The 25,707-nt window shown below is 45.9% G+C and overlaps 1 protein-coding gene across 1 annotated transcript in view; it reads left to right on the top strand.

Annotated features, from left to right (window-relative positions):
- LOC117882592 overlaps positions 1 to 25,707 on the top strand; it is a 353,010-nt gene that overhangs the window by 53,860 nt on the left and 273,443 nt on the right. The window contains 1 exon segment of the mRNA XM_034781083.1: positions 5,431 to 5,532. Coding sequence (XP_034636974.1) covers positions 5,431 to 5,532 — 102 coding nt within the window.

Below are 25,707 nucleotides of genomic sequence, written 5' to 3'. Positions count from 1 at the left end.
ATCTTTCCTCTTCAAGATCCCATAGTTTTGGTTGAGCAGAGCTAGATGCAACTACCTTTGGAGCCTATCCGGGTCACTCCTTTGCCTGACTGCAGGAGTTGCTGTGGTGCAATAGGAGATGCTACCTCTGCCAGAGGTTGAATCAGGTACTCCTGTGGTGCCTGAATCCCCTGCTTTGTTGACCTGGTAAGCAAAGAAACAGACCTAGAAATCAATCTAGGTCTTTTGCATGGAAGTGTACAGGACCAATGCTTCAGCATGTTCCCAAACTGTATTTTGAAAGGTTTTGTGACACCTCTTTTGAAACACTATTGGAAAGGATGTAAAATGGAGCAACTGTCAAAAGTTAGTTAAGTTACTGGTCAAACACCTGACAATGCACACGATTTGCTATTGTTGCCTTGTAAATGTTCTGTAGCCAGCTGTAGAGACCCTAGGTACTATTAGCCAGCTCAAGAGCTATTTCTAAATCCATACTGAAGAATTTCATAGTCTGTTCTTCCTAATTTACTAAGCACCGCGTTAGTTGCAAGTGGCACTGTCTATAACAAACACTCCTTTACGCAGTTTATCGTCAGTTAGAAACATGTGTTGGCCATTGTGTGTAGTGGTATATGTGATTTCTCTTTCTAATTTGCTGTCTTCCACTAGAGGGCAGTTGATAAAGGGAGAGTGCTATGCTTACCTGGCTAAAGGTGAGACCGAAGTTAATTTGATGCTAATTACTTTGATTCAGATTTCCTCCCTAACCAGATGTAGGCTCTTTCAACAATCTACTACTGTATTGCACACAGGGAATGCGTCTGATAATTAAACATTTCCCCCTAGAAAATCCATCCTCATTCTTTATCTGAGTTTGATACTGTACAATTATAACACCTTCAAAAGATGAATCTGGGAGCTTAAATTCATAACTCTGCTAATTATGGACTCAGTAGAAACACTGGTTTTATGTCTCATTACAATATATAACCCACTAATTTTCCTTTGTCTTCTGATTGCAGAGGTGTTAATTGTCCACTTCATTTTGAATGGTTTCTTGCAACACGTGTTAACTTCTTATGCTTAACTATCTGTTTCACCTTGTATTTAGCTGTGACACTCTGATTTCCTTTCCCAGCTTAGTCCTAGACTTGAAGGAGAGCTCTGTAGAGCTTGAAAGCTTGTTTCCTTCACCAACAGACGTTGATTCAATAAAGGATATTATGTCACACACCTTTTCTATATAATATCCTGGGACTAACACCACTACAACAACATTGCACAATTAGTCATTTGTGTTTCTGGATTAGTTAAAGGCTAAAGTCTAAAATCCAATAATACCTCAGAAAGATGTATTTACACTGAACTCCATTCAATACAGACTTGGCACATTTTCTGTAGTTTATGGTGGAAAAAAATGAAATGAACTGTTCACACAGAATTCAGCATTCCTCCTTTCATAGCATGAATCCATTTTGCTGCCCAAACAGTAAAAAACCTATGACATGAGACTGCTATGGAATCAGCATGTAAAAATACATGACATGATGGTACAATATTTGATGAGGAAATGCGGGGTAATCGTAAGTGATTTAACCACAGTTAAGTTATCCTGCCTTTCCTCACGAGTAAAGGTAAATGCCATAAAAGATCAGCTGCTATGTATTCTCTAGGTAATGGACTCAATATCAATCTGTCCCCACACTTTTCACACCCTGTGATGGTGTGGTGTATTTTTGTTGTCATGAGTATAGAATGTTTATATTAATCACTGAAGGCAGAGCCAAGAGGGAGCTATGCCAATCTTTCCAAGCAAGTGGAAATAAACCTAGCAACATCACATAGTTTGCTTGTGCGATTTAGAGTCAGTCTAATCATTTTTTTTTTTTTGTTCTTCATTTTGTCATTTTCATAAATCCCTTCTGCTTTCTTCTCCATTTGAAATATGCTCTTTGTTACTATGAGCTCACGCCTACAGACCTTATTCGGTCAAAACCCCGATTGAGGCCCATGGGAATTTTGCTGAAATAATAACAGATGCAGTTTCTATGGAAATAGATATGACATTAGTATGGGTGGAGATTAGTGGGGTCCATAACTGAAGTATACATTATGTATATTTTAATTCTATGAAACCCTCTCCCCCCACCCAAACTTCATTTACATGGGAGTAGGCCTCATCTTCCCTGCTAAAAAAGGTGTGTTTTTTACCTCATGGTAAAACTGAAGTGCCATGTCTTCACTGTGTTTTTATCTTGGGATAGTTCATGCACGTTAGTTATCCTGAGGTAAAAGATGTACCATTTTTAGCAGTGAAGACAAGGCCTCAGTGTGAAATCCCCTCAGCACAAGCCCTAGATAACAAGGGAAGAGCAAGTTATGGGCACTTCTTAGCCCTACCATAGTACCGAAAGAGCATGTTTCCACTGACAGACTGCACTTACCTTCCCCCTATCTCCAGCTGCTAAGAAAACTTTACACACTGCATTAATCTGCCTCTGAATATAACACAAAACCCTTATTTACGACCTCATATTTCCCTCAAAAAGGCATAGCACATGGCACACTTAACCTGTGTGCATGTCACCCCTGAATGTGTGCTGATGTTGCCAAAGTTGTAATGAAGGCTTTGCATTGTCCCGTGAGGGAGATTGGTGTGTTGAGGCATCCCGTCACTTGTTCTTTGCTCTTCAGTGTTTGCCTTGGGGGATGTCACACTTAACCAGCCTTAATCCCCTTCACCTAAGCACAGCTAGTATAGGATGGTTATGGGAAAACATGCAAAGGTGTGGGGGCAGAGATGTTGTCCTCTCTATGGCCTGTGGGGATATGGAGAGAGCAGGTATGGTTGAAGTGGGGAAGGGGAGAGGAAGAGGGGTTGGGTGGCTAACTGTGTGTATGTGTATGGAGGCCAGTTTGTCAATCCAGCAGCACAGTGTCTACATACCTGGGGTATGGGGCTCCTGTCAAGTGCCACAGCTCCTGAGAACAGAGGAGCCTCTGCCAAAGCTGCAGAGCTTCAGAGGCTGGAGAACCCCCGAGCACTAGAACTTGTAAGTGTCTCTCTTGCAGGCACCTCTGCTGCTGCTCCACAACTGAGCTGAGGTGCATGGGATTGACAGTTTCCTTACTAGTCTATGAAGCATAGACTGTGGCTCTCTTCTTTGCTAGCGGTGGCCTCACTCTCACAGAGCAAGCAGAGCTCTTAAATGTACTGCATTTCAGCTGAGTCTTGCTTCCAGTTTTGGCTAAGCAGGAGAGGGCAATATCCCCAGCAAACTACCTTGTATCTTAGTGGATGTTGTCCTGGGCTGGAATGCAGGCGATCACAAGTTCAAATTTCATCTCTTCTACTCCCTGCTTTTTATATTTCTATTAACTTTACTACAGAAGCTGAGCAGTACCTTACACCCCTACCTTAGGAAGCAGCCACACAATTTTACTAGTAAGTTAACAGAGAGGTTTTATAAAATCATTTCTAGCTCCATCCCCTCAAGCATCAGAAGGGATCCACCAAACCTATACGCTTGGCTAGGTGTCTAACCACTAGGCAACACTCCCTTTCCAGAGAGTTGGCTAGAGAACAAACCCTATTAATTACCCATATGAGGGGTATTTATGTTTGCACATAGTAGAACTCCTACTTTCCAGTATTTTTAATGGCTTAATTCACAGTGAAGAAATATTTTTAAAAACAGCTTTTGATTTAGTCATCTTGAAAACAAAGGGAAACAGGGCAGCCATCTTTGCAAGGAGTATCTATTCCCCAAGTAGTAGAGAGGCCATTTTTACTGGAGGTCTGAGCACCTGCAATCCTATTAGGTAGCTTTAACCCCTCATAAATTTTGGCCATTTTAAGTAAGGAGAAATTTTGAATAAAGTATGAAAGAAGGAAAAAACAGACTCTACTAAATTGCAACCCAATTTTTAAAGGGTACATTCTGACAGTGTATTTTAGCTGTATGAAAATTCTGAATGAACATAAAACCAGTCACTAGTCAGTTGGGTACTATGATCTGTTTAAAGTTAAGTCTAGGTTCTTAAAAAATGTCTGCTGTTACATGTAAGAAAACTTCGTCTGACTTTTTGACCTAAAGACTCTAGGTAAAAATGATTCCTAGTATCAGCAGGCCTGCTGAAAGCAATTCTGGGCCCCAGGGCAGAACAGTCAATAGGCCCCCACGCACACATAAGTTGCGGACGCGATCTGCCTGACATTTGGGCGATGCTGCGCCTGCGCTGGCTGGTGCCCAGCGAGCTGCTGGCCGCAGTCTTCTGGCACAGCCAGGGGTTCCACAGGCCTGCCTGGTAGGGTTGCCAACTGTCTAATTGCGCAAATCCAAAGACCCTTGTCCCACCCCTTCCCTGAAACCACGTCCTTGTACCACCCCTTCTCCGAGGCCCCGCCCCCTGCTCACATCATCCCCCCTCCCTCCATCGATCACTCTCCCCCACGCTCACTCACTTTCACCAGGCTGGAGCAGGGAGTTTGGGTGCGGGAGGGTGTGCGGGGTGTAGGCTCTGAGAGGGAGTTTGGGTGCGGGCGTGGGTGCGGGCTCTGGGAGGGGGTTTGGGTGCAGGCTCTAGGCTGGGGCGGGGGGTTGTGGTGCAGGAAAGGGTCAGGGAGTGGGTGCTTACCTTGGGCAGCTCCCGAAAGCAACCAGCACACCCCTCTGGTAGTGGCTCCTAGGCAGGGGGCCCAGAAGGTCTCATGCACTGCTGCCCGCAAGCACTGTCCCTGCAGCTCCCACTGGCTGCAGTTCCCGACCAAAGGGAGCTGTGAAGTCAGCACTCAGAGTGGGGGCAGTGTGCGGAGTGAGGGCAGGCAGGAAGCTTGCCTTAGTCCTGCTGCGCTGCCAGTGGCAGCGGCCAGGGCCCCCCGGGTCCTTTTAAATTGCCTGGGCCCCTGGGCAATTGCCCCCTTTGCTCCCCCCCCCCACCCTGTTAGTGGGCCTGAGTATCAGATAACTTTTTGTCTGCACATTACTTAAAAGACTGCTTTGAGTCTAATTGTTTCTGTGGGTTAGAATAACTGAAATTATGGTATGTTATTGTGAAAGAAATCAAATGACAGTTATAAGTAGTTGGCAATTTCTGTTATCCGTGTAGGGTACGATGCTAGTTATGACAGAAAGGCCTTAGGCTTACAAGGATCTGAATGGGCAGATTCAGTTACAGGAACTGGCTATAAGTTGTTATTAGTGATTTCGGCTTCAGGAAGCACTGCACCCACAATTAGGGCTGGCTTTTCCAAAGAGTTTGATAATGTTTGTTGTTCTCAGTGGGAGCTATTGGATTCTGAACTGTTTTGAAAATCTGCCTTATAACTCATAGCCACATAGAGTTCAAGAAATCTGTTTCTATACACAAGCATGATAGGGTGTGGTAGCACTGGTGTGTCTTTGGTACCCAAAGGGTTAACTCCAGCGTGGCTTTCTCCTTGTACAGGTGCTCAGAGGAAGTGCCGCAAGAGGGACTGCTGGAGTGACAGAAGAGGAGACTACTTCTAAGAAGCCAAAGCACCATACCCAAGTGCTGAGTCAATTTCAGGTTGGGGAATCTCCTTATGTTTTATGTTGGTAATTTATTTTCGTTCGTGGTGAAGTCAGATGTACTCTGTGTGTGTGCACGTGTGCAGGGGTCTGCCCATATGGAGCTCATTAGAAAGCTGGGGTCTTAATCTGTGTTCTTCCAGAGTTTTAAAAAGAAGAGAGATTTTCTCCTCATGAGGGTTATAGGCTTTGCAAGAAAGTCTGTTGCTTTTTCAAGATGGCTCAGGACTAGTCTCAGGAGATGTATGATCAACTACCTTACAATCACTATAGCTGCTTTTAGGAAATTTAATGCAAGAGTAAATGTATATAGTAAACATTCTTTCAAAGTCAGCCAATACTAAAACTAAATATGCAATCCTAATTCTACCCATTGTTCATAATCTTTGAAGTTTGATAGTTTTTATGCAACCATTCACTAATTTTTAAACACGGTAAACCAAAATGTAATTTTATGACTCATTTGAAGACAATGCAAGCTAGATGTGCTGAGCCCCTCACAGGAGCAGGCCCTATAAAAATATAACATTTAGGGTTCAGTGGCTAATATAATTGGGTGGCTGTGTATAATGCTGCACAACTGTGAGTTGTTTGTAGGGAATTGTGGTTACTAATATCAAAGTACCAATTTCCCCCCAGTTAGTCCTGCTTTCATTTCAGTTCAAATGCTAGATTAATGGAATTGCTCCTGGGTAAAGCAACTGAACAATTTTTGCAGTTGCAGAAAATCATGGTCATAAATACAGTCCCGTTTGGTAGCTGATTTGCTAGCCTATTACATTAATTAGCTATGTTTATCACATTAAACAGACTTGGTATACATCAGTAATGGGATAGTGCTAGTAATATTCTCAGAGGTCTCCTTTCCCTCTATCTCCCATAGGTACTACTGGGTACATCTACACAGTGAGCAGCAGTGTGTCTCAGGGCAGGTCTTCACTACAGGGTGGGTCGATTTAAGATATGCCAATTCAGCTACGCGAATAGCGTAGCTGAATTTGACGTATTGGAGCCGACTTACCCCGCTGTGAAGACGTCGGCAAAATTGACCTCCGCGGCTCCCCGTCGATGGCGCTTACTCCCACCTCCGCTGGTGGAGTAAGAGCGTCGATTCGGGGATCGATTGTCGCGTCCCGACGAGACGCGATAATTCAATCCCCGAGAGATCGATTTCTACCTGCTGATTCAGGCGGGTAGTGTAGACCTAGCCTCAGACTCAGGGTCAACAGAATTAGTCTTGTGAGGCTGCACTATGGGGCTAAAAAGAGCTATATGGATGCTGTTGCTCTCTAGACATCAGTATCCAAGTCACAATGTCTACACAGCTGTATTTAGCACCATAATCCAAGTCTGTCTGCCCAGGCTCTGAGACGTGCTGCAGCTCACTGTGTAGACATACCCAGCATTGCCACAGTATCTGAGCACCTCACAATGTTTGATGTATTTACCCTCACAACACCCTGTGAGTTAGGGAAGTGCTGTTATCCCCAGTTTACAGATGAGAAGCTGCAGTATGGAGGTTAAGTGATTTAAGAAGTCTGATAGAGCACAGGATTGAACCTGGGTCTTTCAAGGTTGAGGCTGGCACCCTAACCACAGGACAAACCTTCCTCTTTGAGCCAGCTGTTGGTAGTGTGGTCTCTGTTGTTAGCTCTACCTTTTCCTCTAATTCTGACTCCTTCACCGCCCTTCCTCACACTTGCTATTTGTTCTCCTTCACTCAGTGCTTAATTTGTGCCAGGGCTGAGCCCTGAAACTTCTAGGCTTGGCAGTTCCTAGCACTGACACCTCTGAGCTTGCTGCACAAGTTACGAATGTAAAAAATTGCTTGAGCCCCGGCACCTCTTTCATTACAAATTAAGTACTGCCTTCACTGCTGCTGAGTTCCTTGGGAGACTGTCTGGGGGACTATGCTTACTTGTTTCACTCTAAATTGATCTCTCAGCTCTGCTGTCCTTCTGAACATGCACTTTCCTGACCAGCTCTTGTTCTTTGTAAAGCCCCCTGACTCTTCCATTCTCAGCAAGATTCTGGGCAGTAGAGAACTTCTTTAATAATGAATTTATAAGTCTTCCTCTTTCAATAATCGCACAATCCTTTCCTTTTTCTTATTAAAAATAAATCAACTCTATAAACAAAGTTACAATGAATTAAACAGTACATTTGAGGTTCTGTTAGCATCTGGCTAGTGAAGGTCCACTTTCCAGAAGGATCAAAGTCTCTTTCTCCCCAAACCTGTACTTCCTTTTCTTCACAAATCATGTAGCCTTATTTAAAAATGTCCCTCTCTAGTCATCTTCTGAGTCAAATTGTATTGTTTATCCAGGAACTATTCAGTGGGCAGTAACTCCCTGCTCATGTGTGGTTCTGAAGGGAAGGTCTAATTTGAGAGGAAGCCCAATTTAGAACACAATTAAAAATGAAACATAAACCTATTAACAATGCTAATTAAGACTCAAAGCAAAGCTCACTAGCCATTTATTGCAGGTTACCTGCTTGCTAGTTCATGTCCTCTTTCAGCACATAGCAATTAAAGGATATTAATATTTAGCCTCTTCATGCTAGTGAAATTTAAACAGCATGCAATTATCTCTGGCAATTTAAATATTAAATATTCTATTGAAATCCTGCAATTTCAGGCTGCAGATACATAAGGGTATCCCCTTCTGTATGTTCTCATAATTACAGCAACAGGCAACATACTGTAGATACTTGCTTCAAAAAAGTTATAAGGGCAACACTCGATATTAAGTTATCCTGCATGCAGGGCCGGCTCTAGGCACCAGCAAACCAAGCACATGCTTGGGGCGGCAGATTTTCATGGGTGGCATTCCGGCCATCTTTTTTTTTTTTTTTTTTGCTTTGGGCGGCAAAAGCCTAGAGCCAGCCCTGGCAGTAGCAGCGTGTCATGCGCGGGGGGCGCGCTGGGGCCACTGCAGTTCGCGCCATGGGGGAGCAGTGCCCGCACCTTGTGGGCCAGGCAGGCTCTGAGCGGGGGACCTTGGGCTGGGGGCTGCCCCGCGGGGCACAGGGAGCCGCCTGCAGATGCCGCAGGGCGGCCGCCCCCCAGCACCGCAGCCGGGGCTGGGCGAAGCGGCCCAAGCTGCCCAGGGACTGTGGCAGGGCGGCCAGAAGCAGCAGCAGCAGGGCCATAGAGGGCAAGGCGCTGCCATGCAGGGCCCGCATCCTGCTCTCCAGGGCTCCGCTCCCTTTGGGGCTACCCTACCCCGGCTCCTCATCCCCTTGTCAGGGCGGTCCCCCAGCTCTGCCCTCCTGGGTCCTGGCCAGTCCTGGAGGCGGGAGCCCTGGCTGGAGGGACCCTGGGCTGAGGCACGGCATGGGAGCCTCACTGCTTACGCCGACCCTGCCAGCGCTGGACTAGCTGGAGGCGAGGGGGGAGCAGAGGGAGTCAGCACTAGTGGGGGGGAGCCCAGGGTTGGGGTGGCAGGGTGTGTGTGTGGGGGGGGAGAGAGCCCAGGGCTGGGGGGACAGGGGTGCAGGTGGGGGAGGACACTGGTGGGGCGGGGGGGTGAGAGCCCAGGGCTGGGGTGGGAGGCAGCCAAAAATTGTTTTGCTTGGGGCGGCAAAAAACCTAGAGCTGGCCCTGCCTGCATGTTCCCTGAAAAAAGAGGTACTAAGATAAACTAGTGTTCATGCAAAACCAGTTGCACAAGACTTCCAGCTGAGAATTTAACTTGCTTCTTTATGAAGAGTCTTGAATGATTTCTTCAAAATAAAATAATCTTTTCTGCTTGCTTTTAACATGGAAGATGATGGGTCCTCTTCCCGCTGGAGAACTTTAACAAGATTTTTGGAGGACCTAAACAGTAATGTCTTACAAGGCTAAATTGTACTTTAGCTCACTTCCTCCCCCTGAAGGGAAAGATTCTGACTTAAATTGTCTGCAGTTATGGTCCTAGCCTTGCAGCAGCCCACTGTTCATGTCCTCCAAAGATCATTGCAAGGTCATCCAGCAAAAATTGAGTACTTGATATTTCTGACATTGCAAAAGAAAAAAATCAAGCAGGAGAACTCTTTTGTTAAGAGAAACACGTCACATTTCAAATGTTAAAAAGGTTGTGAGTACTGGTCCAATTTGCAAGTGAGTGCATAAAGGTAGCCTCTTAAATTCATATTGATGTATCTAAATGAGTGCTGAGCCATCGTGCCCCTTTTAGGTAGGTGCCTCCATGTGCATATAGGAGCCTATCTGTAGACATTCATGTTTGAAAATTTGGCCACTGCTTATACTTTGTTCCTTCATAAACAATAAGACTAACCAAGCTCCCTATCCCTATGAAGAGTGAATGAACTGTCATTAATCCAGAGCTATTTTATACTCCAGGCATTACTGCACTTTGCCCAAGTCACTTACTTTGATTCTGGAGTTATACTCTAACATATTAGGACAATTTACGTAATCAGAGTTTTTGCAAGGAGGATTTGGTATCTGTAGCATTAGGCTCTGGGCTCAGTGATGATTGTTTTTAAAATGTAGCCTTGGCACTAAAATGTTCAAAGGTAATTTTCTGCTTCCCTGGCTTCTTCCATAACTTGGATGATCCATATCCAGTTTCTCTGACTAGAGACCTAATTTTAACAATATTGTTTCTTGTCTCAGTGTCCACATCTCTCAGATTTTCCATGTCACGTCATTAAAACTTGCTATGAAAATGTCATGGGATTACAATGAAATTATTCAGCCCTTTCCTGGAAAAAAAAAAAAAAAAAAAAAAAAAAAAAGGAATGTGTTTTTTAATGTGTCTTTCCAGTTCTTTAACCTTATTTTGAATTTCCTTGCTTTTGTGAATTAAAGTGGACCTAAATATATCAATACAGTCACTTTCTGCCCTTGAACATTGTTTTGGCTTATGCTTCCAATGTCTTGTATGCAGTAAACTCTTCATCACATTGTATCTACAGAAAAAGAGGGTCTTGAGTAAGTAGAAAGATGCTACAAAACAAATATTGTGTAAGTCACCATGGAAGCTTTCAGTTGCTTGGGACTGCTCATAAACTCCTTGTTGAATGCTCTATGTACAGGATATTCAGTGTTACCATCTTGAATAAATTTCATTTAGCTGCTTCTTGGTTTCATATTATACTATATATGTGATACATGAAATCATGGTATAATTTGGTATCTGAACCTCTTTGAATATTAATCTTGTAAAGAACACCAGCAGTGATCAGCAATGTATTGCAATGGTTGGCATGTCTAGCATACGAATTGTTTGAGATCCAACTGCTTCCACTTCTTACAGCACACGAGAAAATTAGCTGGTAACTTCTTTTAAGCCCACCCTATGCAGTATTGGGGCTGCCTTCTGCCTCTGGAATATAGAATTAGAACTTGTCTGTACACAAGAACTGAAGGTAGCCCCACTATATAGCTAACTAACAGATATCACAATTGGAATCTAGGTCATATTCTGAGAGAAACCTACCAAACAGTTTGAAGTTTGCAGCTCACATTTTCACAAGAGCACTACTTGTGTATTATAGGATATGCAATACTTAAGGTGAATGAAGGCTAGAGCCTCTCATATCTGGATTTGCTTGGTGGTCAGTCAGATTATTACTGTATATGAAATATTTCAATGCCTGTAAATCTGGTCTCCTGCTCTGTGGATACTAAGGTCCCACTATACAGTGGGTAAAATAAGGGAAGTGCTGCCATACGTAGAAAGGGGAAGGATGCAGGAGACCAATACCAATGGTTTGGGCTCTCTGTGCCATAGAGCTGGGCTCCATCCATGATGGTATGGAAAACTATTGGAGATTGATTAGGGTTGCAGCCAGTGGATTTCAAATCTACTTGCTCACCTTCTCTTTTAGGAAGGTTGTAGCCCTCGGCGCAGGATTCTCCCCTTCAAAGGGCATTTCTGTGGTTGGGATTCAGCCCATCACAGCCTGTTCACTCAAACTTGGTGCAAGGAAAGGATCTGACCCATTGTAAAATAGCTGAGCTATCACTATCCTGGGTACCTCAGGCCTGTGGCTCTATCGTGAACTTACAATGTGGCACTTATTGTGAAGAGTCATTGAGAATAATAGGGTTTCATATCGTACACGTTGCTGCTCTGCCCACCCAAACTTAACATTGCCTCCTAAAGCTTGAAAAGAGACACACACAAGTCAACATTATAAATTTCTAGGCAATTAACGAATATAACTAGTTGTTCAAGGGGGTCAATTTCCAGTGTCCTAGTCATCTATCTTTTTGACCTTGGTACTTAGCCAGTGCAAGTGCCTGTTTATAACTACTTCAGCCTCTACCAACCAGAGCAGGCCTGAGCTAATGATGATTTGAAGGTGTGTTTTCCATTAGCAGTTATCTGAGCCATCTAGCTTCCCATAAGTAAAGTCTTGTAATATTTGTTTTCAAATCATTTCCCTGCTACTGTCTGTTATCCATATTAAAAACTGGTTGCTCTTAAAATATTGTTATTGCTAATTCATTAAATAATAGCAGTACTTCAGCAGGTAGCTGTAAAAATAATTTATAACCTGAGAAAAATGCAAGAAGCAGTTAATAGAGGGAAACAATAAAGGCAAACTTCATGTATTGTGATAGTTGATTCTATGAAGACACTTGCTCTGGCACTGCTACTGGATAACAAGATTGCGTCTGTTAAACTGCATGGTTGAATATAGGAAAGGCCTAATATTCAGCTATGTGGAAAAGCTTTAGCATACTGTGATAGTTTTGGCACCAGGATGAACTTGTTGGTCTGAAATATGAGCAGCAGTGAACAGATCTGCTCTCAAGTGGTTCTAGCTGTGCAAGTTCTATCCAAAAACACGCAGCGATGTTTTCATTAGCTTGCAGCTCACAATAAAACTCTGGAATCTGTAAGCACTCAATCTGTGCTTCTCCAAGTTAATTCGTAGGACTCCATTGTGACCCCAGTATGTGAGAGGGGGCATGGAGTGAGCCACAGCTGCAGTGCAGGGGACATCACCATTAAACCATTGCTCTCACCAGAGTGCAAAGACTATATGAGTTAGTACCACTAAGAGCTGGGGAAGAGGTTAGCATTGTGGTTGGGCCTTCTTTGGATGGAGGCAAGCATCATAAGAGCTCAACAGAGCTCTGGATGTTTGATTTAATATGCGTGATAACAGAAGGGGTCAATTTTGCAAAGATTAACCTCCCATGGAAATGTCACAATGAGGAGATGGAGGAAGAGTAAAATTCCTGGTGGAGCAAAAGATCTGGATATGTCATTACTTGCATGATTTCAATTATTGACTCCTCCCATTATACGCACATGGAAATCTGTTGTTCACACTCTACGTGCTCTGTCACATCCTCCTTTTAGAACATAAGAACATAAGAACATAAGAGAGGCCGTACCGGGTCAGACCAAAGGTCCATCTAGCCCAGTATCCTGTCTACCGACAGTGGCCAATGCCAGGTGCCCCAGAGGGAGTGAACCTAACAGGTAATGATCAAGTGATCTCTCTCCTGCCATCCATCTCCATCCTCTGACAGATAGAGGCTAGGGACACCATTCCTTACCCATCCTGGCTAATAGCCATTAATGGATTTGACTACCATGAATTTATCCAGTTCTCTTTTAAACTCTTTTATAGTCCTAGCCTTCACAACCTTCTCAGGTAAGGAGTTCCACAAGTTGACTGTGCGCTGCGTGAAGAAGAACTTCCTTTTATTTGTTTTAAACCTGCTGCCTACAATTGCCTTTTACAATTGTATACAGGTAATTACACTATTAATCAGTCACTTAAATGCCTACTTGCACTGTCCCTCAAATGAATACACAGACAGAGGGCAGAGTGTGCAGAAAGCCTTCCATTGAAGTACATCTTCAATATTAAATGAGTCCCTCATGTAGCCTGAGTGGTGTAAGTCTTCTGGCACTAATCAATGGCTGAGTTTGAATTCTTAGCTGTTAAATTAATAGATTCCAGCTGCAGTCAATAGACACATAGTTAATCCTTGAAACACATAGTAAACATATGACAATGCATTGGAACAGCCAAGACATAAATAGCATGAGTTTTTGGTGCTTGAAGCAGAGATCCCAATGGATGGTCTCTAAAGAAGTATCTGTTCCACAGCTGTAACTTCATTTGTTCAGCGTAGTTCTCACACTATTAAGGCATTGTTTTTGTAAAACTTTAAAAGTGTGTTAATTTTTTGTTGAATTTGTACTGCTCACAAAATGCATGGACTAGAGAACGGCATGATGTGGGCAGGAACTCTGCGATCTTCCCCCTCTCTTTCTACCTATGCACCTCAGTATTGACCTGCAACTGCCCCTGCTATTCCCCTGCCAAGCATCACCTTTGCCCACACTGTTAATTTTGCAGAATTGTGTGCTTTGCATTCTTCTGATCTGGACAAATTGGGAGGGGATGGGGAGGGAGAGAGGACTATTAAGATCAAATTCCCGTCATTACCTAAATCAGGATTTTTAAATGTTTGAGTTCATAGTATAGTGTTCTTTCAACAATTGCTGCCTAAGGTATTGGCATTCAGTCAATGAGTGTTTACAGTATATCTGAGCTCTCAATTGGTAATATGGATAGCAGCTGGTAGCAAGGTGCCCAGAGAAATTGATACTACTAACTACATAGTTTAAATCCTTGCCAAGAGTTCTACTAAACAAATTGTACATAATTTCTTATTTTAATCTGATTTCTGTCTATGCTTAATTTATTATGACATTTGAGTCTTTGACTGTTTGGGGGATTTCCTGGAGAGATAAAAAGCTTCAGAAAATGTCTACATTACAAAATCGTCAACTTAATTTACATCAGCATACAGCTGCTGCAGTAATTACATTGCTTGTGAATGTCTACACTTTGCTCTTTGCATTGGTGGTGCATGTCCTCACCAGGAGTGCTTGTTTTGATTGTATTGTCAGTGCGAAGCAATCTGGGATGGCTCCTGAAAGCCAGTGTTAGATGAGGTAAGCAACGCAGTGTCGACACTGACATTGCATCAACCTAACTACATTGACCTTGACTCTACGCCACTCATGGAGGTGGAGTGATTAAGGCAGCATAAAGAGGCAGTTACGTTGGTGGGAGTGAAATTTTAGTAACCTTCCATAGTTAGGTCGATGTAAGTGTAGTGTAGACCCAGTACTGTCCCATCGGCAGTGCTGCCCAGCTAAGGCAGGCTAGTCCCTACCTGTTCTGACACTGCGCTGCGACCCGGAAGCGGCCAGCAGCAGGTCCAGCTCCTAGGCATTGGTTCCCGGTCAATGGGAGCTGGGGTGGGGCCATGCCTGAGGGTGAGACCCACGCAAAGCGCTTGTGCACCTCCGCCTAGGAGCTGGACTTGCTGCTGGTCGCTTCCAGGGTGAAACACGGTCTGCGGTACCAGGACAGGCAGGAAGCCTGCCTTAGTTCTCCCGCTGTGCCACAGACCAGGAGCCACCCGAGGAAAGTCCGTGCCCCAATCCCCTGCCCCAGCACTGAACCCTCCCAAACCCAGAGCTCCTGCCTGCACCTCAAACCCCTCAACCCCGGTCCCACTCCAGAGCCTGCACCCCCAGCCCCGAAACCTGACCCCCTCCTGCACCCTAACCCCCAGCCCTGAGGCCCCCCAAGCCCAGACCCCCCCTGCTGCACCCCAGAGCCTGCACCCCCAGCCCAGAGCCCTCACCTCCTCCCGCACCACAGCCCCCTGCCCCAGCCCAGAGCCACCTCCCATACTCTGAATCCATCATTACAAGCCCCACCCCACAAGCCTCACCCCTGCACCCCAACCCTCTGCCCCAGCCCTGAGCCCCTACCACACCCCAAACCCTTCATCCCCAGCTCCACTGGGTTATGGGCATCAACAATTTTCTTCAACTGGGTCTCCAGAAAAAAAGTTTTAAAGCCACTGGTGTAGACCAGACCTTGGTCTCTAAGAAGTAGTGAAGGAAAGGTGATTGGAGCCCACCCATAAGGTTTGTTGCTTGTTGAACTGTGGTTCAAAACTCTGAGGCATACCCCACATGAGTAAGAGGAGCCAAAGGTGACTGGAGAAGTGAGAAACATAATATACAGGGAAGAATGTAGACAATGTAATGTGGATGGAAAAGGAGATATAAGAAGGAAGAGCGAGAAGATGGACATTGAAGACCATGTAGGAAAAAGCATGCCACAATTTGCTACAGGAAAGAGTGCAGCTAAAACAGGAAGGTGGGGGAGCAAGAAGGCAAATAAGTTACACTTCTATCTTTTTAAAAGGTTGACAAAATCTGCAGTAAGCAACTCTATTCCCATACTGAATAGTCTGAAGAGTCTGTGGCTTTGGGTTGTGTGTCTGCTGGCTCATGGGCTTAGTCCATGTGTAAAATGTGAAGTGTGTAACAATATACGACAGAAATGCTACGTACAGCGTATAGTCAGATTCTTTCTGCTGCACGTTAAGCCCCACATCCTCCATTACTATTTTTAACCTGGCCCATGTGTCATGCGTTTTGGTTTTGACTGGTTCAAAGCTCTGTAGAATAGCAAAACAGCCATCATGGATCAAGCAAGGGCTTATTCACTTCTAGATAAGTGCCTTGTTTATTTCTCTGTTGTGAAGTAGTTAGTAGGGTGACCAGATAGAGAAATGTGAAAAATCAGGACAGGGGGTGAGGGGGGGGGTAATAGGTGCCTATATAAGAAAAAGCCCTGAATATCGGGACTGTCCCTATAAAATTGGGACATCTGGTCACCCTAATAGTTAGTGACTGAAGAACTGGCTCCCTTTTGAACACTGGATTACCTTGCAACCTCGACTGCTTTTAGCAGAATTTCTTAAGAAGTGCCACAGGAGCTTATCACTGGGTGACCCAAGAGTCTGTGGCAGCTTATCCGTATCCCCAGACTTGTGTGTGGACATGCCTTGTCTGGAACTCTTTCCCTCTCATTGGCAACCAAATAATTTCCTTTTCCAGTCAAATCCCTTCTTAGAATACTCTGCTTCGCATTGCCTCATAACCCTCCAAGATTAGAAAAACAGATATAAATATCATGCATCTTGAAATTTTGGACCATCATCCTACCTGCATTACGTATTTGAACTGTGCCTGATAGTGAGCAAGTGTTAGATGTGCGCTGCCATTGACACCAATGGGGCTCTTACCATTGGTTTCAATAGAATCAAGCTTTCAGACTGTAAACTCCTTGGGGGCCATCTGGTCACACATTGACTCAGGGCTCAGTAAATAGCCTGAATCCTATGGCTGATACAAGGGCTCTGACCTAAAATCAAGTTAATGTCTCATTTTTAACAACATTGATTACAGCTGTATTTATTTTTACTCTCCTGACCAAACACATTAGGCTGCTAATGCACAACATTGGATTGTATTGGTTACTGCTCATGTGCTCTGAGTTAGTGAAGCGCCGTGGCACTGAGGGCAGTTTGTCTGGTGTTGATGCACAGAGTATGCTGTGTGCTCCTCCCTCTGCTGCAGGGATTGACTCTTGCGGGCATTCTAGGCTGCTTTTCAGAATAACTTTGAAGCAATGCCTTGTGAGTCAGGGAATGCAGGGGTAGAAAGAGGCATAGTGCAGGGTTCATAATGACTAGCAGGCTGGATTCTCAGTCGGGCCTGAGCAGAGTGCAGATCCAGGGTGCGGTGGGGTGGTTGTGATTCCTTGTTCTGTGCTGCTCAGCTCTGACTTAATCTATGGCTGATGAGGTGCTGCTGTAACTTCATGCTGGTGGCTTAAGGTCCTTCAATGACCCTATGCCAGGGGTGGGCAAACTATGGCCCGGGGGCCACATCCGGCCCTCCAGACGTTTTAATCTGGCCCTCAAGCTCCTGCTGAGGAGTGGGGTCCGGGGCTTGCCCAGCTCCAGCCAGGAGCAGGGTCAGGGACTTGCCTTGCTCTGAGCAGCTCCCAGAAGCAGCAGCATTGTCCCCGCTCCGGCTCCTATGCATAGGGGCAGCCAGGGGGCTCCGCATGCTGCCCCTGCCCCAAGTGCCACCCCTGCAACTACCGTTGGCCAGGAACCACAGCCAATGGGAATTGCAGTGGCGGTGCCTGCGGACGAGGCAGTACACAGAACTACCTGGCTGCACCTCCGCATAGGATCCGGAGTGGGGACATGCTGCTGCTTCTGGGAATGCTTGAGGTAAACTCACCCTAGAGCCTGCACCCCTGACCCCCTACCATGCCCCAACCCCATGCCCCTCCCTGATCCCCCTCCCATCCTCTGAACCCTTTCATCCCAGCCCAGAACACTCTCCTGCTCCCCCAACCCCTCATCCTCAGCCTCCCCCCTCGAGCCCTCACCCCCCCTCCCCAGCCTGGAGACCCCTCCCGCACCCTGAATTCCTCATTTTTGGCCGCACCCAGAGCCCATGCCCCAGCCGGAGCCCTCACCCCCTCCCGCACCCCAACCCCCAATTTTGTGAGACTTCATGACCTGCCATACAATTTCCATACCCAGATATGGCCCTTGGGACAAAATGTTTGCCCACCCTTGCCCTATGTCATTGGACGACTGAAATAGAAGAGCTCTTCTCTGCTGTGCTCCCCATATCCTTAGTCTGTGTCCTGGCCTTGCACTGACACTGTAATTTAGAGGTGGAAGGGATGGCTGGCATAGGAGATGGCTATACTGCCTCTGCCAGCTTTATGCCAGCGGAGCTTTCCTCAAGGCAAAGGAAATTCTCAGCTGGCTAGTTTATTTGTTTTGCACTGTACGCATTTACTTCAGTTGCAGTAGTACATCTGCCTGCAGGGAAACATAACGCATAGGGAATCCATATGGCATAACCTTTCTCCAGCATCTGTTGAGTAGTAAAATAAAGGCAGTGAGGCTGGGAAAGCCTGGGGTAATCCTGAATGACATTCTGCTTTAATGACAGGTTTCAGAGTAGCAGCCATGTTAGTCTGTATCCGCAAAAAGAACAGGAGTACTTGTGGCACCTTAGAGACTAACAAATTTATTAGAGCATAAGCTTTCGTGGACTACAGCCCACTTCTTCGGATGCATACCGAATGTAGTCCACGAAAGCTTATGCTCTAATAAATTTGTTAGTCTCTAAGGTGCCACAAGTACTCCTGTTCTTCATTCTGCTTTAAGAAATGTGGCCATGTACAAACATAGTGCTGCCCAAGACCTAGTTTGACTGTTCTCAGGCAGTTTGAAGCAGAATTCTGTACCGAATTGTCATTGTATCAGTGGGCATCTACTAGCCTTAAAGGACCTACTTTTCTCAAAACTTAAACACATGTCAAATATAAATGGAAATGAACCTCAAAAAACAGGATTTGTTGTTTTACATTAATCATCCTGTTCTCTTTGGAAAGGAATACAGATTAAAAATGCATTGTGTGCTCAGACTTGTTCAGTACTTGATTCCTGTCTGATCTGTGATCAAAGGCAAACTACCTGCTTCTGGAGACTGGGATGGAGTTCTCCTTCATGGCTTTGAGGTTTAGCAGCTAGTAAGGGGGGAAAACAAACCAGTGAACAAGACCAATCACACAATCAGTACAGTTCCATATAACTGTTTTAATAACTTCTCTTCACTGCAAACTTAGTTCTGAGTAAACTAGGATTTCAATTGGTAGCTTAGGAGCTCCAACATCCAGAACAAAACCTTTAACTCTGATTCAGGAGACAAATGTTTGAATCCTCTTTAGAGCATGACTGTCTCCAGGCTTTTCTATTCTTCCCTTCCACACTCATGTGGGGACCTACATCCATCTCCTTGGTGCCAATATGGAGACACTGGTCAGTGTTGAGTGGGCTCCACATCTTCAAGTATATAACTCAAACTTGCTAAGAATTCTGTTTGCTGTTATGTTACTGGCACTAATCTATATCAGTTGTGTTTAATGTTAAAAGTAATTATTTATTGTTCCAAATGCAGTAGCTGTATACCACATGGGATTTTTAAACTAACAAATATCTGCAATGTTTTCTAAAACAATAGTAATCTCTCTCTTTTTTGAACTAGAAGGCCAATATTTAGGTCCCAAGTTACTTGTGGTTTTCAAAACATTAGACTGGGCTAGGGTGACCAGACAGCAAGTGTGAAAAATCGGGACGGGGTGGGGGATAATAGGAGCCTATATAAGAAAAAGACCCAAAAATCGGGACTGTCCCTTGTAGTAGGTCCTAGCCGGGGCTCGACCCTTCCGGACAGGAGGGGAGCCACACCGACTCACTATTGTGGGAGCAAGCAGTCAGTTAGTCCCGGAACTCCGGCTCTTTAGTGCAGAGTCGGAGCAACCACAGTTAAAGCTCAGGCCCTTGACTGCGGGGGCTGAGCGAGCAAATAGATCAGAGCCCAGGCCCTGGATCAGGGCGGGGCAAACACAGTTAGCTCAGGCCCTTGGTTGCAGGGGCTGAGCGGGCAAATAGTTCAAAGCCCAGACCCTGGATCAGGGCGGGGCAAACACAGTTAGCTCAGGCCCTTGGTTGCAGGGGCTGAGCGAGCAAATAGTTCAAAGCCCAGGCCCTGGATCAGGGCGGGGCGAACACAGTTAGGCTCAGGCCCTTGTGGCAGGGGCTGAGCGAGCAAATAGTTCAGAGCCCAGGCCCTGGATCAGGGCGGGGCAAACACAGTTAGGCTCAGGCCCTTGTGGCAGGGGCTGAGCGAGCAAATAGTTCAGAGCCCAGGCCCTAGATCAGGGCGGGGCAAACACAGTTAGGCTCAGGCCCTTGTGGCAGGGGCTGAGTGAGCAAATAGTTCAGATAAGGTACGCCTAGGCTTCTGTAGCCGAGCGTCGGGTGAGGGGGAAGCCTGCCACCCGTGCGGAGGGTGGCAGGGGGGAACGCAGGCCCACCCACTCCACTGCGTTCCAGCCCGGGGCCCTAACAGCGGTTGCTGCCGCTGCTGGTCAGTGGGGTATCCAGCCCGCAACACACTGACATAGGCTCACACTCAGTTGCAGCCGGACCGGGGTCGGCTACCCCCGGGCTACTTCCGTGATCCCCCTCAAAGCCTACCTCGTTCGTTGCGCCGGGATCGGGCCAGTCCACCTGCATGGGTTCCTCTCTGCCCGGGCTCGGCGGCAAGTCTGGTAGCTCTGCCGGGAAGTCCGGCCAATGGTCCTCAGGCGGCTCCTCTGGATAACAGCAGGGGCGAAGGGGTTCGGGTCCAGTCTCACCCTCAGGGTTAGTGGGGTTCGGTTCCCAGGCATTCTCCCAGTAGCGGGCGTGAACGGGCTCCGGCGGCTCCTCCTCGTAGCGGGCCCGGGGTAGCTCAGGCCAGCTAGGGTCCAGGCCTGGGTCTTCGACGGTCTCCCGGCTGGGAGCTCCCGGCCGCACGTCTGCTCCCTGTGGTGGCTGGCCGCCGACTGAGCTCTGGCGGCCGGCCTTTATACTTCCTGTCCCGCCCCTTGACTTCCGGGGGGCGGGGACAGGGGGTGGTGGTCCCACCCACTCTGGTACCTGCACGTGGGCTCCCTCTTCCGGACAGGAGGGGAGCCACACCGACTCACTACACCCTATAAAATCGGGACATCTGGTGACCAGGGCCGGGTCCAGGCACCAGCCAAGCAAGCTCGTGCTTGGGGCGGCAGATTCTACAGGGCGGCATTCTGCCCAATCCTAGGGCAGCACGGCCGCTTTTTTTGTTTGTTTGTTTTTGTTTGCTGATCCGGCCGCCCTGTAGGGGGCGGCAGCGCAGAGGAGGGGAGCGCCCTGCGCACTCTGTCTGCCCCAGCCGGTGCCAGGTCTGTAGCAAGCCCGGCAGGCAGCCCACGTTCTTTCCTCCCTGCCGACCGGAGCAGCGCGGAGCCCTCCCGGCAGGCGGTGCGGCGTTAGGGCTGCGTGGCGAGCGCCCCACTGAAGCCCTGGCCTCCCCCATTCTCTCTCTCCCCCTGCTAGCCGGGGCACGTCTGCAGTGCAGGGAGTCCCCCTGCACCCTGGCTCCGGCCGCTCCAAAGGTTTTGTTTTTTTCCCCTGCTTTGCTGCTCTGGCTGCGCCGCAGGTTTTTTTTTTTTTTTTTGGGGGGGGGGGGAAGGAGGAGGCGGCAAAAAAGCCAGAGCCGGCCCTGCTGGTGACCCTAGACTGGGCTCAAGACAGCTAGCTTTGATTTCAACCACTGCAATTTACAAGAGATTAATTATTTGCCTCCCTGAAGGAGTGGTATGTTTGATGGACAACTTCTCACTCCTTTTGCAAACTGTCCTCTTCAGTAAGGACAATACAAAAAGCACATACTGAACTATAGCATAACAAGTCTTAGGAAATGGAGAGGAACTCCTCAGTGCAAAGATAAGGAGGTGACTGTACTCTTTAACATTTTGCTGCATCTTTTCAAAAACCATCTCTGACCATATAATGGGCTACAGTAAAATGGCACCAGCCCGGCATCTGGGTTCGTGCTGCTTTTTAGCTTCTCCAGTAGTTTTGCCCAGTAAAGTTTTCCTTTCAAAAAAGCATCTCATTTAGGGGTAGGGGAATAGCTTGTGCAATGCGGTTTCTCTTCTGGTTATTTTCCTCAATACAGAGGATATGCTGTTGCTGGTGGCAAGGTTCTCTTTGCAAGCTGCATAACTTCTGCTCTGGGATCGATTGCTTTTGCCGTCTCTTTTTAACTTTAGTTTAGGTCAGGAATCATTTTGTCTCCTCATAAGATACAAATATATCAAAGATTCAAAGAAAGTAGATAAATGTGGGAGAGCTCTAGCCTTCAGCAGGAAGGAAGAGGAAACCGTGGACTCTTGTGTGTTCAGTCAGTTCCTAGTGAATTTGAAAGCTGCAGCGTCAGAAATGTCAACAAGGCTGGTGTAAGAATAAGGAGTATTAATTTTATTACAGCCAAGTGTTCAGCTTTTTTTGAGGAAATGCACATCTCTGCAAGCAGGGTTTTCATTCTAGATCAATATTTCTACAATCATCTCTTTAATCAGGTATTTTTCTGTCTAATAAAACATTGCTGATACATTGCATGTGTAAATGTGGGAGGTTTTCTTCCTGTATAGATGCCTAAGTATCTAAATTCACAAGAAGAATTAAGCCTTATATATTGAAACTTTTTTTTTTTTTTTTAACTTGCTCAGGGGCTAGTGTCATGATTCACATGACGAGACCAATGTAGAAACTGCTTTGACTTCTGACTTTGGGTACTTCTACACTCAGGGCCGGCTCTGGCTTTTTTGCCACCCCAGGCAAAAAAGCCTCCCGCTGCCCCCGGCCCCCTGGCGGGGAGCGCGGCCGGGGAGGGCACCGAGCCTGGCTGCGGCCCTGCTCTCCCCGGCCGGCTGGAGCGCCAGGGGGACGGCGAGCCCACCGCGGCCCCACTCTTCCCGGTGGCCGGAGCGCTGGTGGGAGGGCGGCGAGCCCGGCCGCGGCCCCGCTCTCCCCGGCGGCCAGAGCGCCGCCCCACTCCAGGTGCCGCCCCAAGCACGGGCTTGGTCGGCTGGAGCCAGCCCTGTCTACACTGCAGCCAGGGATGAGAATGGCAGCTCATGCAAATATACCCATGCTTGCTCTACTCTAGCTAGCTCATTAAACATAGAAGTGTACCTGGGCAGGGGGTCAAGCCGGCTTGTGCAACCCGCACAGAAGCGCATGACGCAGCATCTACTCTCCTAATTTTAGTAAGCTACTAGAGTACAGTTAATGTGGATATGTCTACATGAGCTGCCATTCACACATCCAGCTGCAATGTAGATGTACCCTTAGTCATTACACGGGGAACAGTTTGACAAAAGAAATGCGGTTGGGCTGAGGAGGCACTACTAACATCAACGATGATTAGGTTCACCCTGCTGAGAGCTGGGGGGGAAGTGCAGAATAGAAATAATTCTCTCCATCCTGGACTGACTGTTTCTAGTTATAATCTCCAGAATCTGTGACGTACTATACAGATGGAAAACTTCACTGCTGAGATTGCAGAAGGTAAATTCATAGTGCCTTTAAGAGTACTTGAACCAACATGTTGGACCGCATAAAGAATTATCTTTTGTGATAATAGGAACAGACTGGCCGGCCTTAGGGCAAATGTGCAACTACTAACAAAATGAAAATGGCTTATATGATCAGAGAAATTAGATTAAAAGTCTAGGCGGTTGCTTAGTCTATCTTGCTCAGCCAGTGCAATTTGGTTCGCTGCAGTGGTCTAGTGTCACTTAGTCTCTGACCCGTGTGGGTGACTCCTCAGCCACTACTCACTACTAAAGTCCCCATTGTTAGAAATGTAGAACTTTGTAGGGGTTTTTTTCAGTTCCAACTCCTCCCTTCTGTATTTTCATATGAAAAACAATGTGCCTGATGCAAAGTGAATTGAAGTCAATGGAAGTCTTTCTAGTGTCTTAAAGGCCTTTGTGTCAGACCCTATGAAGAGAACATTAAGGCTGCACAGGTCAGAGCTCAGGAGACAGGAAGTGTAAATTAAAGTAGCATGTACCACAGTAACTCTGTTTCTTGTCTGAATGGTCCTGTGTGTCTTTACTGATGTAGAGAAGATAACAAATGTCTAAACTATAGATTCTAAGGGAAGAAGGAGAGCTAAGAATTCTTATGCCTTATGCAATCCTGACTAATTACCATCCACAACCGCAGTCCCTGATCTTGGTAATGCAGAGACTTCTCTCTTCATGGGCCCCAGGGTGGTGTCTGACACCCCAAAAAATAAGAAGTTGGGGCATTTTCCAAGTTCCTCCTTTGCATTCCCAGCATGCACAGCTCATGGGATAGTATGTATCATCCCTTGAAGCCATAAGACTGGAATTATACCAGCAAACTGTTTCCCTACCTTCTCCTTTGTTAGAAATATTTATTTTAAAATCTCCTTAAAAGCTAGTGGTATTAAACTAATCATAGTAAAGTGGCAACTATCAAAATTATGGCCACAAAAAGTCACCCTCCATTGTAGGCCTGGGGTTTCAATGAGAGTGGGTGCCCAATTCCCGTTGAAAATTCCAGCCAAGGTGTTTAGTTAGATTTATGTGCCTAACTTTAAGACACAAATTTGAAGTTTTTGGACCAGGTGTCTTATGTTGTCTGGTCTCCTAAACTGCAAGTTATTGGGCTAGGGTCCATGTCATCTTCTAAGTTTTGTACAGTGCTAAAAGTAGGTTAAAAATTAGTCTGTTCCGGCCCTGTCAAAAGACAATCTTCTGTATATGCATCTGAAGAAGTGGGTCTTTTAGCCATGAAAACTTATGCCCAAATAAATCTGTTAGTCTTTAAGGGGCCACCGGACTCCATGTTGTTTTTGTGGATACAGACTAACACGGCTACCCCCTGATACTTAATCTTCTATATTGTTTTTCTGTGATACAGTTATTCATTTCAACTGCCTTTCTCCTCTGTGATTTTAAAAAGACTACCTATTACCATGAGCAGAACATGATACACAAGGGCACAGAAAAATTCCCCATTAGCAGTGGCTACCCAGGTGTAACTGGGCAATAAATTCTTCTTGTTGCCTCAAAAGAGTATAAAAATCACTATTAAAGTAACTGAAACATCAGAATCTGATCAGTGTAAAAACTGATCACAGCAATTTGTAAAGGAATGTTTACCTAAGAGGGACATTTCTAGGGTAACTTCTGTATCTTGGGATATAGAATGAGGGGAAGAGGAGATTCGTGTAGATTGGATTTTGTACATAACGTAAGTCAATTTAATTCATGTGGCAGATTCTCATCATGACTGTTAGGTCTATTCATAGACAGTGCACCTGTATTTCCAAGGAAAGTAAGAAGATTAATGTAACACTATAATGGTATGTTGAGAGAGACATTCTGCAAAGGCCTAACTTGCTAGAGTCTTTCTTGTAAATCTCTTGTATGATTCAAAATTTGGTTCTCTTAAAAGTATTACAAGATTAGGGGAATGTCACAACTTGTACGTCTTTTTTGTGAAACAGAATAAAATGCACAAATCCTAAAGCATAATAACGTCTAAGCAAAAACACTAAGTGATTTACAAAAGGAACTTGGTTAAGACTAAAAATCCAGGCTGGTATTTCAGCCTATGAAAGAATACCTGACGCAGGCAAGAGAGTGAGTTAAGGACAGCCTCTGCTTGGAGTTTTAGTCTGAACTTTAAGTTTCCTGGTTTTTCTGCATTTAAGTGAAATGCTTGGGGCAGACTCACAACAATTAAATTCTCACATTGCAATTGTGCATGCAAAAGAGGCATCTATGCTTGCAAATAACATAATGGACCAAAAAAAAAAAGAAATACTGATGTCGTTTACACATGCCGGTTGGTGCTAATTAAAAAAATTAGCCC

The sequence above is a fragment of the Trachemys scripta genome, chromosome 9 (assembly GCF_013100865.1).
Source record: "Trachemys scripta elegans isolate TJP31775 chromosome 9, CAS_Tse_1.0, whole genome shotgun sequence".
Lineage (NCBI taxonomy): Eukaryota > Metazoa > Chordata > Testudines > Emydidae > Trachemys > Trachemys scripta.
The sequence above is the reverse complement of the archived record's forward strand: the minus strand, read 5'-3'. Positions and strand labels throughout refer to the sequence as shown.